The 14760-nt window shown below is 36.0% G+C and overlaps 1 protein-coding gene across 3 annotated transcripts in view; it reads right to left on the bottom strand.

Annotated features, from left to right (window-relative positions):
- The window catches only part of LOC150075192 (centaurin-gamma-1A-like), a 287147-nt gene that overhangs the window by 187323 nt on the left and 85064 nt on the right, over window positions 1-14760 (bottom strand). The window contains exon 1 of one of the 3 annotated variants that reach the window (XM_090389156.1): window positions 12788-13023. The exons of the other annotated variants lie outside the window; for them this stretch is intronic. Within the exon in view, the coding sequence (XP_090245282.1) occupies window positions 12788-12806 (19 nt within the window). The 5' untranslated portion in view covers window positions 12807-13023. Of the gene's footprint in view, window positions 1-12787; window positions 13024-14760 lie in introns of those variants that run through there. 3 annotated transcript variants of the gene reach the window in all.

Genomic DNA, 14760 nt, shown 5'->3' with positions numbered 1-14760 from the left:
AGTCCACATGGTGCAAAAGGAAACGTGATTCATCAGACCTGACAACCTTCTTCCAATCACTCAAGGTCCAGTTTTGATGCTCGCATGCCCATTGTAGGCACTGTCGCCGGTGAACCATAGTTAGCATCGGTACTCGGAGTGGCCTGTAGCTGCGCAGCCCCATTTTCAGCAAGGTTTGATGTACTGTATGTTGTGACACATTACTCCCATCACCAGCATTCCAATTACCAGCAAGTTGAGCCACAGTCGCCCTTCTGTTACCACATACTTCTGGGTTTTCCCTCCTCAGACCACTTTCGGTAGGTACTACCACGGCTGACCGTGAGCATCCCACCAGCTGTGCTGTTTCAGATATGCTCTGACCCAGTCGTCTGACCATTACAATTCGGCCTTGATCAAGCTCACTTAAGTCTGCTGCGTTTCCCAACTGAAGAACAAGAGTAACACTGATTAATGGAGCTCAGTATCAGGTGTTTTTTATACCGTGTCCCAACCTGTGCCATAGTTCATCTGCAGTTGCTTTGATCTGAATAACGACTTGCTGGTCATAATGTTTAGGCTCATCGGTGTGTGTATGTATATATATATATATATATATACACAAAGAGAGAATCGGATCTAACAGGCAGAAAATTGAGTAGGGGTGCCACAAAATAAATTAAATCACTTAGAGGTGCCGTTATTAAAAAAAAGGCTGAAAACCGCTGTTCTAGTCCTATAACGAGAGGTTCGAGCGACTGGAATATCAAAGTAACTTGTATACATGTAACTCTTCAAGCAAATAATGCCCTAACTCAAATCTGTAATGTTGAGTGGCAACCCTATGCAGATGATGTTAAACTTTACAAAGTTATTTATTCTTCAACTGATAGAGATGAACTCCAGTCCTGCTTTGATTCCCTCTCACTCTGGCTCAATAAAAATATTGAGCCAGAGTGAGAATATTAAATATTAAAATGTAAAAAATGCAAATAAAAATATTAAAATATAAATTATGCCACTTTCGCTTGAATCGTGCAGTTAGACCTTTACTGATTATTATACTCGAAACTCTCAAATTGTAAAGTATTGATATACAGGGACTGATGTATCCTATATAGGATACTGATGTATCCTATTTTCAAGAGTGACAAATTTATAATTCTTCTCTACAAGCAGCTTATACTTTCCATTTTTGATTATTGTGATATTATTTGGTCCTCACAACAGCAATATCTTTCTTGCAAGACTTGAGAGAATTCAAATTAACTTTATTATATTCTTATGCTTTTGAAATTGTCGAAACTGTGGAGCTCTTTGTTGTTGCTTCAGAATCGTTCCTCTTCATTCCAGACGACAACTTCATGGGTGTCTATTGGTCTACAATATCATAAACTCTATCTCTTCTTGAACAAATACCTATCAGTATACTCTGCTTGAATTCTCATTATAAAAATTTCTCACTGCCTGTCCCTCGTACTCAACACTTGGAAGTTCTCTGTTCAGTTTCCTTCAGGTATTGAATAATCACAACATTGATTTTACACTTAAACCATCTATGTATAAGAAATTGCTCTTTACTCTGTTTTGTTAATCTAAATTTTTTTATACAGCCACTCCATGGCTTACGTAATACTCTACTTATGTAAATTTGACTTTACGTAAGTTTTTGCCAGCCAGTGGAAACTTAAAAAAAAATCGGTCAACTACTAAGTGTTGGGCATTCAGGATGCAGGGTCCATAGTCACGAATGGTTGTTAGTGTAGTATCTAAAATAGAGAGATGGTAACTGAAAAAAAGTTTCCAGTACCCCAGCTTGGTCAAAAACTGAAGAACTAACAAAAACATTGTCTATTTGATTCTTTCCAGTTGTTGTGAATGACAATGGTGGGAGGACACCAACTTCCTGGAGAAGCGACTGGGAAGTGAAGGCCATGCAAGACTCCATACTGGTGCCTCCCCGCCACCACACCGCCTCAACACTGGCTCTCTGAGTACCTCCATGCCAGGAACAGCTCCAGCTTTGAACATTGTTAAAAAATACTTCTCATTGCAAAATTTATAAATGACCTTTATAGAATTATTAACTAACTATTTAGCAACCTTTTTGTCACCAAAAGGAGATTACTTAGTACAAAGAAGCAAACTATCAAAATGCAATAAAAAAATTGTTTTTTTAATTTTAACACAAAAAGTAAATGATAGATTTCAATCGGAATAGTTTTTAACCCTTGATAAGCATCAAATAACGCAGAGCTAATTTTATTATTATTATATGGGTTGATGTCCTAAGATGGCACCCGAACAAATGTTCATCTCTACCTTTATACTTTGTATCCACGTAAAACTTCTATGAATGGGCCTGTAGTGTCAAGGGTATGTAACAGTGTTTGCAGTGTAAAAAAAAAAAAAAAAAAAAAAAGTCCCTTCGCCACCAGGGAGCAGACTCCATCAAGGAGGCCTACTTTCGGTGCTGTCCCTAGTCTCGTGGAGCTGGGTTTGGGTATATTTACTGTCAGTGCTACTAGCACCATCTTTGCACCCACCGGAGGTAGTGAAATACCAGTGGATGCCAACTCTCTTCCAGCTCCCAGGCAGCCCAACCTGGGAACAAAAAAAAAAAAAAAAAAAAAAAAAAGGCTTTCACTGCAACAAAGGCCCTTAGGGTAAATATCCCTTACATCGGACTGGGTTAATAATCCCATTCCCACAATAAAATAAAATAATAAATAAAATTTAAAAAAAAAAATAAAAAATAAAATTAAATAAACAATAAATAATAATAAAAAAGTGGGGGTTAGCAGCAAAAAATTTTTATATATTTGCACAGGAGATGCTCTAAGCAGACATTATTAACATAGACATCTGCCTGCACTTATGAAAAACAGATCTAGCAAACTCCTGCAATACATTAAATCTTTTCCTGCTCATAGGCAGTAGATCTCATTACCACTACTTAATTCTGGTATTACCTGCTTGACTTTCATTCTGAATTGTTCATATATAAGGCAGTCATACAACACGAGACCAAGAGTCTTCACACAAGCAAAAACATCTTGGATGCATAGCTAATGTGATTTTTAAATTTTAACTATATTACCGATAGAAATAGATGGGAGGACACAAAAATGACTCGCATTTTCCGGTCTGGCACCGCCATTTTTAATTTTAAAAATATTTTAAAATTATATGTTAAACCTACTCGTTGAGCTCTTTCCAATGGTGTAAAATAAGCTATATGTTGTCGACAACATTTTGTCAACAATGATCAATATGGTGTTATGTTGGCCCACATGATGTACAAATCCATGCAAAATTTCAAGTCAATATGTTGAGTGGTTCCAGAGATACAATGCTGTTACTGACAGATAGACAACCGAGTGACACTATAAGGATCCTTCGTTAGATTATGGACCCTAAAAATCGGAAAACGTATTTTGCATCCCGTAGGAATGCAAAATACGTTTCCATGAATTTTAGGGTCCGTAGTGAGTGTACTCTGTCAGTGAGTATTATTTGTTCGGGTGCCACTTTCCCCCCCCCCCCTTTCACACCGCAAACACTGTTACATACCCTTGACACTACAGGCCCATTCGTAGACAACCGAGTGACACTATAAGGGTCCTTCATTAGATTATGTACCCTAAAAATCATGGAAAGGTATTTTGCATCCCGTAGGAAGGCAAAAAATAAATGGAGGTATCACAAAAATATCGTAATGTGAACCCAATAACACTGTGTGTGTGTGTGTGTGTGTGTGTGTGTGTGTGTGTGTGTGTGTGTGTGTGTGTGTGTGTGTGTGTGTGTGTGTGTGGTAATTCGTTCCAAGACCTCGGAAGTTGAAATTTTTGTTATATAATATATAACTAACCTATTTATCTCTCTAAAAGGTCATTTTTTTTTTTGGCTGGTGCATAATAAGCCTATGGCTTATTATGCACCAGCCAAAAAAAAACAATAATAATAAAGAAATAATAATAAAATAAAATAACAAAAAATACATAAAATAATAAGAATAAAAACAAATTAATAATAATAAGAAGAAAGTTTTTTAAAGAAATAATAATAATAAAAATTAATAAGAGAAAAGGAAATGGACATTTCCCTCCTCCCTTAGATAATTTATCCAGCTGACCTTTGAATTTCCTCAGACTGTCAGCCTCTACCACCCATGTAGGTAACTTATTCCAGTAATTTATAACTCAGTGGCTAAAATAAAACTTCCTGCAATCCAATCTAAACAACTCCCCCCGTAACTTGAAATTATGGCCCCTAGTTCTAGAATCATTTATAAGCGTGAAAATTTTGTCCTTATTCATTTTGCTTATGCCTCTCAGAGCCTTAAACACCTCAATCAAGTCTCCTCTAAGGTACCTAGTTTCCAAACTCTGCAACCCACATATTCTAAATCTTTCCTCATATGGACGCCCTTTTGCCGATCTCACCAGGTGAGTTACCCGTCTTTGTACCCTTTCAAGAAAGACAATGTCTTTCTTTAGGTGCGGTCTCCATACTTGAACACAGTATTCCAAGTGTGGTCTAACAATAGCATTATACAATGGGATTATGACGTTTGATAGTCCAATAAATCATCAATAGGACACCATGAGCCCTCCTTGCAACCAGTCTACAATGCTCGGAGAACTTCATATCTGACCATATCGTAATACCCAAGTCCCTTTCCTCTACTACTGGCTTTAGTTCAACTCCGCCAAGTGTAAAAGTTAATTTGGGGTTACTGTTCCCCAGGTGCAATATCTTACACTTTGCTGGATTAAAGCATAGCTGCTATTTTTCTGACCATATCTGAAGTCTATCTAGGTCATTCTGAAGAAGCTCTGCTTGGTGGCAATCATTAACTACTCTACTAATCATTACATCATCTGCAAATTTAGACATAATGCCCTCTATCCCTTCATTTCATCATTTATGAAAATCAAAAACAACAGTGGTCCTAATACTAATACTGATCCTTGAGGAACCCCACTTCTTACATCAACCCAATCTGAGGAATAACCATTTATCACAATCCTCTGCCTCCTGCCCTGAAGCCACCATGCTATCCATCTAAGGATTTTCTCTGTGATTCCAACCTGTTCCAATTTATTAAAAAAAAAAAAAAAAAAAAAAAAAAAATGAAGTAACCGCTCATGTGAGACTGAGTCAAATGCTTTGCTGAAATCCAAATAAACAACGTTGAAATTACAAGTCCAGCTCTTGAGTGACCCTGTCAAAATAGCTAACCAGATTACTTAAACATGATTTTCCCTTTACTACAAAACTATGCTGAGTATCCTTCAGAATTCCATTTCTATCTAAGTGATCCTGAATTCCACCATTGATCATAGACTCCCTACTACTGAAGTTTGACTAACTGGTCAGTAATTTCCCACTTCACTCTTAGAACCGCCCTTATGCATTGGAGATACATTGGTACTTTTCCAATCCAATGGCATCACTCCCGAGTCCAATGATGCTCTCATAATTAGCCTCAATGTTCAATGCACTCACTTGCCGCCTCCCTTAAGATTATATGGTAAATGTTATCAACACCGGGAGCCTTACTGATCTGTAGGCTCAAAAGTTATTTCATTAAATAAACGTGTGAAATTTCAACATCGTTAATTACATTTTTTCTAACTTCACTCCCAGAATTTCTCCTTGACGTGAAGGGTTTTTCTTCTGTAAATATCGATGCAAAGTAACTGTTGCATTCATCAGCAACTTCAGCTGGGGTATCTAATACTATTCCATGTCCATTACACAAGGGTCCGATATTTCTGGTATATATATATATATATATATTTTTTTTTTTTTTTTTTTTTTCCGCTCTAATATTTTGCCATTTTTATTTAATTTTTATTCTAATTTCTTTTATATTTCAAGCATCACGTAGAGGAATATGCTTTTTGCTGCTTCTCATGTTGCTTTATCTTTTTATTTTATATTTTTTTTATTATTAAGATTCCGTTTTCAACTATTTCAAACATTATTCAAATACACACACACACACACACAGCAGAAATATTAAACTGTTAAGAAGCAAAATAAGCAGAAAAAAAACAAAAGTTATATGTCTAATATTCCAAAACGCGCCGCGCAGCAGTAAAGGAAGCAAAAGGATATATATAATGTGTGGTTTGTAACGTAAATAAAGTGTCTGTGAAAATGGAAATGAAAAATACACAAAGTGCCTGAACTAAGAGAAGTTTAAGGGATAGTAGAAATTGGAAGTGAAGTAGTGGTGAAAAAGTGAAACAATTTGAAAAACATAGTACAAAAATGAACTGGACTGAGGATGCAAACAACATACAAAAATAATTTTATACAAATAAATAAAAAAATAATAAATAACAGTATTCAGATATGGGAGGGCAATTTTAGCAAGAGGTGGAATCAAGGGATGGCAAATATGCAAAATCTGAATACAGTAAATGAAAAGATGATACATAGCCAGAGATTTCATCAGGGGACTATTCCTGACCATGTATCAGGCACTGCGTACCCAAACTTGTCTATAGTATTAGAAAAAGGGGAGTGGTCCCCTGATGAAATTCCTGGCTATGTATCATCTTTCATTTACTGTATTCAGAATCTGCATATTTGCCATCCCTTGATTTGACCTCTTGCTAAAATTGTCCTCCCCTATCTGAATACTGTGTTATTTATTTATTTATTAGTATAAAATTATTTTTGTATATTGTTTGCTTTCTCAGTCCCAGTTCATTTTTGTACTAAGTTTTTCAAATTCTTTCACTTTTTCACCACTACTTCACTTCCAATTTCTACTATCCCTTAAACTTCTCTTAGTTCAGGCACTTGTGTATTTTTCATTTCCATTTTCACAGAAACTTTATTTACATTACACACAAACACACACAGAGAGAGAGAGAGAGAGAGAGAGAGAGAGAGAGAGAGAGAGAGAGAGAGAGAGAGAGAATTGAATCTAACAAGAAGAAAATTGAGTAGGGGTGCCGTTATTATAAAAAGGTCGAAAACCACTACATTTAAGATCAACAGTGATCACAAAACAGCGTTCAGGTGCTATATCGAAGAAGGAAAAGCTATTAATAATATGGATGCAAAATCAGATTCAGAAGCGAGTGCTCCTGATTCTAATGACCATTCAAGCAAAAGCAACAAGTATTTATGAAGATATTAAGGATAAGTACGGCGAACCCCAAGCCAAGTTCGTGGCAAGCAACGGGTGGTTTAATTGGTTCAATCATCGCGCTGGTTTCAAAAACATTAAAGTATGCGGTGAAGTCGCCAGTGCCGATTCTGCAGCTGCAGAGAAATTTTGTGATGTTTTGAAAAAAACCCCTTCTAAATTTCCACAGCCCTCAACTTCCGCAGCGGCGTGCTTATCAGCTGGAGAGTTAATTCTGGCAACAATGCTCGAAAGCTAAAACTTGCTGAAGTTATGCATGTCTCCTCTCTCTTTTTTTTGTAATTTTATAATTTTGAAATTTGGTACACTTTTGTAATTTTTCCTGCGCATGAGAAAAAAAAAAATTGAATAAATAATTCTATTTACATGTTCGTCGAACATTTCTTTTTTGCTTCAATCAAATTCAGCGCGCATAGTTGCAAGTGCTGCATAAGCATTTAGGGAAATTCCGACTGACGTAGCGTTCTGCGGAACGCAACTCTTACGTAATTCGGGGAGTGACTGTATATTCTAATACTAGTGACTGTTTAGTACCAATTCTCTGCGTTCTCATCATTATCTAGGGTCTGTGTGTGTGTGTGCCCTGTGGGTGAGAAGTTTGTAAATATATAAATAAATAAGTTCTTGTTTATACTCTGGCACGACCACTAAGTCAGAGGAGTTTACAAAAAATCAAGAATACTGTACATTCATTAATCGTACTTAGCAGTCTCGAGCTTAAACCACGGTCCACTTAAACCTACTACTCTCTCGCTCCTGACCACTTGCCAACTAAGACAGAGAACAAAAGCTTACAAAAAAGGGTCTATATAAGCAAGAGCTGCATGATACGCTCTGCGGATGGTTACGGGAAGAGCAAGCCAAAACGTTTAAAGGTGCTATCAATAAGACGGCAGACTAAGTGGGTGCGAAACAATTATTTAACAATTTTACGTTGAATATCTTCTAATTTATAGCCAAAATGGAAAAACTAGATTATACCAGAGTAATCAAAAATGGGGAGAACTGGTTATTTGCAGAGATTAAGAGGAGATACACACCCGCCTAAAAGTTTGGAATCACATTTCATTTTTCTTAATTTTCAAAGTTTTTATTAAAATAAGACAAACTTTTTTACCAATTTTTATTAAAATATTTTCTATTATGTATAAAAATCAAAACCCTTAAGTAATATTTAAGAAATCTATAATATTCAAAAATATTCCAGAAAGGCGTAGATGATTCCCAAATGCGATAGAACACTGTAGATGATTCAATAATATTCTAGAAACTGGGAGTATTGTTTCAATATTAGAGAAGATTATAGATGATTCTAAAGTGTTTCCAATATTAACCGAGGAGTAACAGGTGTAACTTATAAAATAGAAACCCGTCATTCAGAAAGAGTGCTGTATTTCGTGATAAACACAAGACATAAGGAGCTGCGAGTTGAAAAAAGAAGTGCTTTTATAACTCTGTATTAAAGAAAGTTATTCTATGAAAAGTATTGACAAAAAACTAGGTGTTTCATTTAAAAGAGCACAAACTACCTTTCGACGATTCAGTGACAGTGGCAGTTTCAAAGATAAACGACGATCAGAACGACCTCGCGTAACAACGGAAGCACAAGATAAGACCATAGCACTGATTTCTAAACACAATCGACAACTTACTACACCTGAAATCCAAGCTGAGTTTAAAAGTTTTACATCCACTGTAAAATTTCGTCTTAAACTAGCAGACCTTCATGGTCGTGATGCGGTCCAAAACCCCTATTAAAACTGGAAAAATATAGGCTTTGGCTAAAATTAAATACTAAATTAAAAGCCATGTCTGGAAACGTACTGTGGACGGATGAATCCAAATTTGCAATTCTTGGATCCAAGCGTACAATCTGTGAGACGAACGACTGAAGGGAAAAAAAAAAAAAGGTGCACACTGTTTAACGCCAAAAAAAAGCACAGTCAAGCACGGTGGTGGCTCCATCATAATCTATGGCTATTTCTGTTTTTTTTTGGAGTGGGCAACATCGTCAGAACACGATGTTGCCCACTCCAAAAAATTTTAAGAATTTTAAGAAAAGAAGGCTATAAAAACAATCTTGAACATAAGGAAATATCCTCAGGACTTCGATTTTATGGAATAAATTTTATATACAAGACAATGACCTGAAGCACAGCTCTCAGCTGTGCAGGGACTTTCTACCAACTAAACAACAGAAGGGAATATTGTAAATTATGATGTGCTAACTATGGGAATTTTACATATCGTTGGGAATAATGTTAGTCAAGACACTATTATAAAATTAACTGCCAGAATGCCACGTATGTGTAAGGCAGTGATAAATTCTCGCGAGAGGATATTTTCATGACAAATCAGTATAGTTGTTAATATTAATCATTTCAATATTTTTTTGCTGTAAATTTTTCAACGTTTAATAAAAAATCTTAGAATAGTTTGTAGTGTGTTGATTTTTAATATTAAACTTTACATTGTCATAACTAATTAAAAAAAAAAAAAAAAGAACGAAAACTGTTGTCATACGCTGTGATTCTAAACTTTTAGGCGTGAGTGTATAACAGAAAATGCCTTTACAGGAGCATTTAACCAAGGAGCTTGAGAGCACGTTGGTCTACAAACGAGACCTGAAGGGCACCATGATTTAACAATCAATTAATTCGCTATTTTAATTTTGCATTCTTAAAAATCGATTTTCTCCAGTTTGTAGACGAGAACAGGTGCCACAAATATCCAAGCGCTTCTACTACAAATTATTTTATGGCTTGATGATACACCGCTAGAAGGCCGAAGTAGCCGAGTGATCAACAAAAAAGCATAGAACACACGTTGGGTGGGCTGTGGGTGGCCAGTTCAAAGTTCATGTGACTGCTAAATACGGTTAATGATTGTATTCAGCTAAAATAATTAATTGCAAACTCTTCTGACCTAGTGATCATTCCAGAGTCTAAGAGCGTTATATATACATAAATATGTGAAGAAAAAAAAAAAAAAAAACACCTAGACCCATAACAGATACATCCAGCCAGGGTCGTTTCATTCCTACACACACGCTTATATGATGATTTATTAACTTTTATTAAAAAGTTAAAAAAAAAAAAAAAACAGCATTAATAAGAAAACTAGACTGCTTCGAAAACAATGAATTTATAAAATCATAACACGGAAAGCTTAGAACCTAACCTATCTCGGCCTTCAAACTACCCATGCGTAAATCGGGACCGTGATTCGCCACACTGCCAGAAGGTAGTGCAGTAAGAACTGCAGCGAGGAGAGGATCAGTTACTACGGCATTTGATCTGAGTCAATAAAAATTAAGCCATTGCACTTTTTAGAATTAGTGAAAGACATATCGGTTACGGCCATACATCCCCGATTGATCCTGAGCTTAACTGAAGATGATCCATATCGCTGGCAGCAGTTTCTGTTTGTTAAATATTGTCTCACCACATAGTTTGGCGGGATGAGGCAATATTTACTCTTTACAACTGACCTACAATCGAAATAACTGGGTGTAGGGGAATAAGAGGAGCTCGCAGATTATTTAATAATCTAAATAGAAGGACTTGTTTTAAGAGAAGCTTGTTTGTTTGTTATTTGGTTTTTAGGAGCATTAGCAACTAAAGCCATATTGCTCCGGGAATATGCGGTGGTCATTCCCTGACCTTTCCGCATCCTCCGTATTGGTGGTGACGGGCTCGAACCCCGATCTAACCAAGAAGCGTGTGCTACGCACTGCTGCTCCTTCCCACCTGGCTACGGAGGCGCCTTTAAGAGAAGCAACTGAAACAACCTAAAATGGAAAGGAAGGACGACGGAGGGGAAAGAATATCTCAATATCAGACATCTCTGGAGGTTTTTCGTTCGTTTTTTAGCACTCTAACTGGGCAACCCTATTTGCAATTTGTAAATAATCTTTGTCCTGCATCATCTGCAACAACATCCTCACTAAAACGAACTGCAATTCCAGCAGAATTAAACGCCCATATATCATTAGTTTCTTTGAAGATAGTTTACAACTTGCTGGGATTGTGCATGCCTAAAAACTACTATGAAAGAATACTGTAACCCAGAATACTGTAACCCAGGAGCTATTTCAATTTAGTTTTTTTTTTTTTTTTAATAACTCTAATTATTCGGCATCTCTTATCTTTATCTCATCGTGGAGTTTTCAGGTACTGATATGATGGGGTGCATGGCCACCCACCGAAACAACTGTTTGGGGTAGTGACACTTATACATCCTATTTTCTACTTCCAGTCTGCCAGTTGAGTTTTGAACTAGTTGATTTTTTTAAGGAGTCCTTATGTGCTGTAATGTAATAACTAGATCGTATGTATAGCTTAGAGGTGAGTGCTGAAAATTAAGCTAAACTATACATACGATCTAGTTTTGAACTAGTTTAAAAATAAATAACTCTTTTCACGAGATCTTAATGCTCTCGTTATTTGTTATTTATTTTATTTTATTATTATTATTTTTTTTTTTTTTTTTGGTTTTAGGAGCATTAGCAACTAAGGCCATATTGCTCCGTGAATATGCGGTTGTCATTCCTGACCTTTCCGCATCCTCCGTATTTGGTGGTGATGAGCTCGAAACCCGGTCTAATCAAGAAGCGTGTGCTATGCACTGCTGCTCCTTCCCACCTGGCTACGGAGGCGCCCAAACAATGCTCTCGTAATTATTGCTCTACTTTCAGATAAATTTATTTCCTAAAAGGGAAATATTTTGTATCAATTCGGCAAAATTTTCAACGGATATGCTGTTCTCGTCTAAGAGTGAGTGGGCACCAGTTAATTAAACCTTAGCTAAACATTTCAGAAAAGAAACGATTTATTCTCATATTTACTTTTCAATCCGACCATTTTTACAAATTAATAATTGGTAAAGTATTAATTGATAAAAATGGCTGCAGGAGAGAATAAATACCATGCTAACCTGCATAGTATCTTTACTGCAGCCATTTCCTCTCTCAATAGTTCTAACTGACAAACAGTATCTTTAAAGTAGTTGTCATGGAGATGACATATCCGTTTGAAACAAAGAATATCATGATGCGAAATTATAAAATAATTTCCGATAGCCTTTTTCTCTTCAGTTCAAACCGCAGCTAGCAATCAGGAATTTTAAACAGTTCAGTGGAACTATGTTCTTTTACAAAATTTAATCATAGCATCCCAATTTATCCCATACGGAACGAAAAAGGTCTCACGAGTTGGCATATATTTTTATTTTTTCATTTTCTTTCACCATTATGCTGTTTGGGTCTGAGGTGACGGCTCGGTTCGCATATTCCTAAACCCTGCAATAAATCTAGATACAAGAAATCTCTTTTTTTTTTTTTCTGGTACTTAATAATAACAGTGACGTAATTTATGTCTTTCGCATTAAAATGTATGCAATTTAATAGCTAAATATGCAGTTCATGTATTGGCACAATTTAAAAGACCTCAATAAAATAATATATAACTGAATATCAAAGAATCATACGATTCCGAATGGTCTTTCGGTAGATACATTAGTAAACTTATTTTGCGTCTTACTCCCAAAACGCGAATACGCTGTTCTAAAGTCTTGACCTAAAAACAAACGAACTTAAGAATTTTTATAACGTAATGCATAAACAACAAAAATACTTACCTAGTACTCGGGTTATCATCCAAAAACATAATACAGAAAAAAATGTGATGGGTCATGAAAAAGCAGCTGGTAATCACGTGCATTCAATCAATATCGAACATGGAAAGCGTGCGTATAAGTGCATGACTCCACCCAAGAAGGTGGTGAGGTTTGTCGTCGCCAGATGGGAAGTAAAGGGAAGGGAGTTGGAGGGGAAGGGGGGATATCAAGAGGAGAATAATTGGTGGTCCACTACACCTAACTACAGTTGTCATCGATCCAGTACGGCAGTAGCGCTCTTTGCGCTGATAGGTAAACTCCAGATGGCGTGGTTCCGCAAAAAGGCGAGACGAAAACTACGGGAAATTCTATATTAGCATACATATGATGAACACCAATTATCATAAAACCTTATTAAAATAATCTCTAATGCAGTGAAACTGAAGAGAAATCAGCGAGTGACTCTGAACAAAATTAATACCAGAGTAAAAAATTGCGTGAGAGGGAAAAGCCCAGTGTGCTTAATGTTGGTGCATAGCATGTGGACTAAGTTGATTTCATACTGCTTCTAAACACATCAAGCAAAACATAAAAGTTATTCCGCTGTACAATATATATCACGCTCTCAAATAAGTCCATCAGATGAAGACTCCACAAAAATTATAAATTAGATTTTAATGGTTGGAACACTGCTGAGAATGCAATCCATGTACAGCGAAGGATCACACCTATAAGAAAGTTTCGAGGGAGCAGTAATAAAATTATGGAAGAAAAAAATAACAACTGAAGAGCGAACTGCAGGTGGCATTTAAATATTTAAATTTGTGGCTGGTGGAGGTCGGGGTTGGAAAAATATTTTGGAGAAGATCCTGAATCTGACTTCCAACAAAGCAATGGCCACGAAGTACAAAGTCAAGTTAGTCATTAAAGACATTGACATTGTATAAAAAACATTATGGGAATCCTCTTATCAGCGGGTCTCGATCACACAAGTTGTCTGTCCAACATGGTTAGTCATTAAAACGAAAATTTAATGTCCTGGTTGTCCAACCTTCTGTCCCAATGTCCCGAAAGTTTCTTTTCAAGACGTAAAAGTATCCCGGATTTCTAAGCCGGGACATTTCAACCGTAATGACTTTAGGCAGCAGTTTTTATCAACTCCATTTGAAGGAATTCATTTTCAATCTCAACTAGGCCTTATCAAATAGACTTTATAAAAGAGATTCGCATTTCTAGTGCTGGAAAAACCATTCAAGCGCATAACTTCACCAAAAACTGATTCTAAAATATAAAATAAAATAAGGATGACAGCTGGGCCTTATATTTCCCTTCCTTCCTTCTATTTTGTCTATCCAGCAAAGCTCTTCCATGGGAGAAATTCCACGTGGACAGTATCTTCATTATGTGGTGAGAAAATCTGCCCTTGCAATCTCCTTGCTAAAGGATGCCATATTATTTGCGTAACCAGTTTATCGAACTTTGAAATTCTGAGAATTTTGTTATTTAGAAGAAGTAACATATAAAAAGTTGCTAACACATTTAAAAACTCGCTGGTTAAGTTCATACCAAAACAATATATCGAATATTCTTGCGGAAGAAAAGCTGCCGAAATTTATTGTAAAATTTTTTGAGTTCCCAATTGCTTATTGAATTTCCAAACACACAATGCATGACATCGAGTACTCTTCGATGTTATGCATTGTTACATAACATCGAAGTATGTTACATAATATAGAAGTACTCTTCGATGTTATGAGTTAAGTACATCAGACAATCGAATTGCTTAAATTACACATTAAAACTTAAAAATTATAATGTATTTAAAGTGCTTGCAAAATTTTAAAATTGAGCCAATGTAAAATAATAAAATGCAAAATTTAACCAATCACAAATTCAAGCTGAAGAAATGATATAATTTAAGGAAGAAATATTTAATATGTACAATATAAAGTGACTTGTGAATACCTAGAAAAATGTGCTGCTGATTGATTTCA

Source organism: Mastigoproctus giganteus, chromosome 14, assembly GCF_048544385.1.
Source record: "Mastigoproctus giganteus isolate SK-2022 chromosome 14, ASM4854438v1, whole genome shotgun sequence".
In the NCBI taxonomy this organism is placed as follows: domain Eukaryota; kingdom Metazoa; phylum Arthropoda; class Arachnida; order Uropygi; family Thelyphonidae; genus Mastigoproctus; species Mastigoproctus giganteus.
This window is presented reverse-complemented; position numbering and strand designations above follow the sequence as displayed.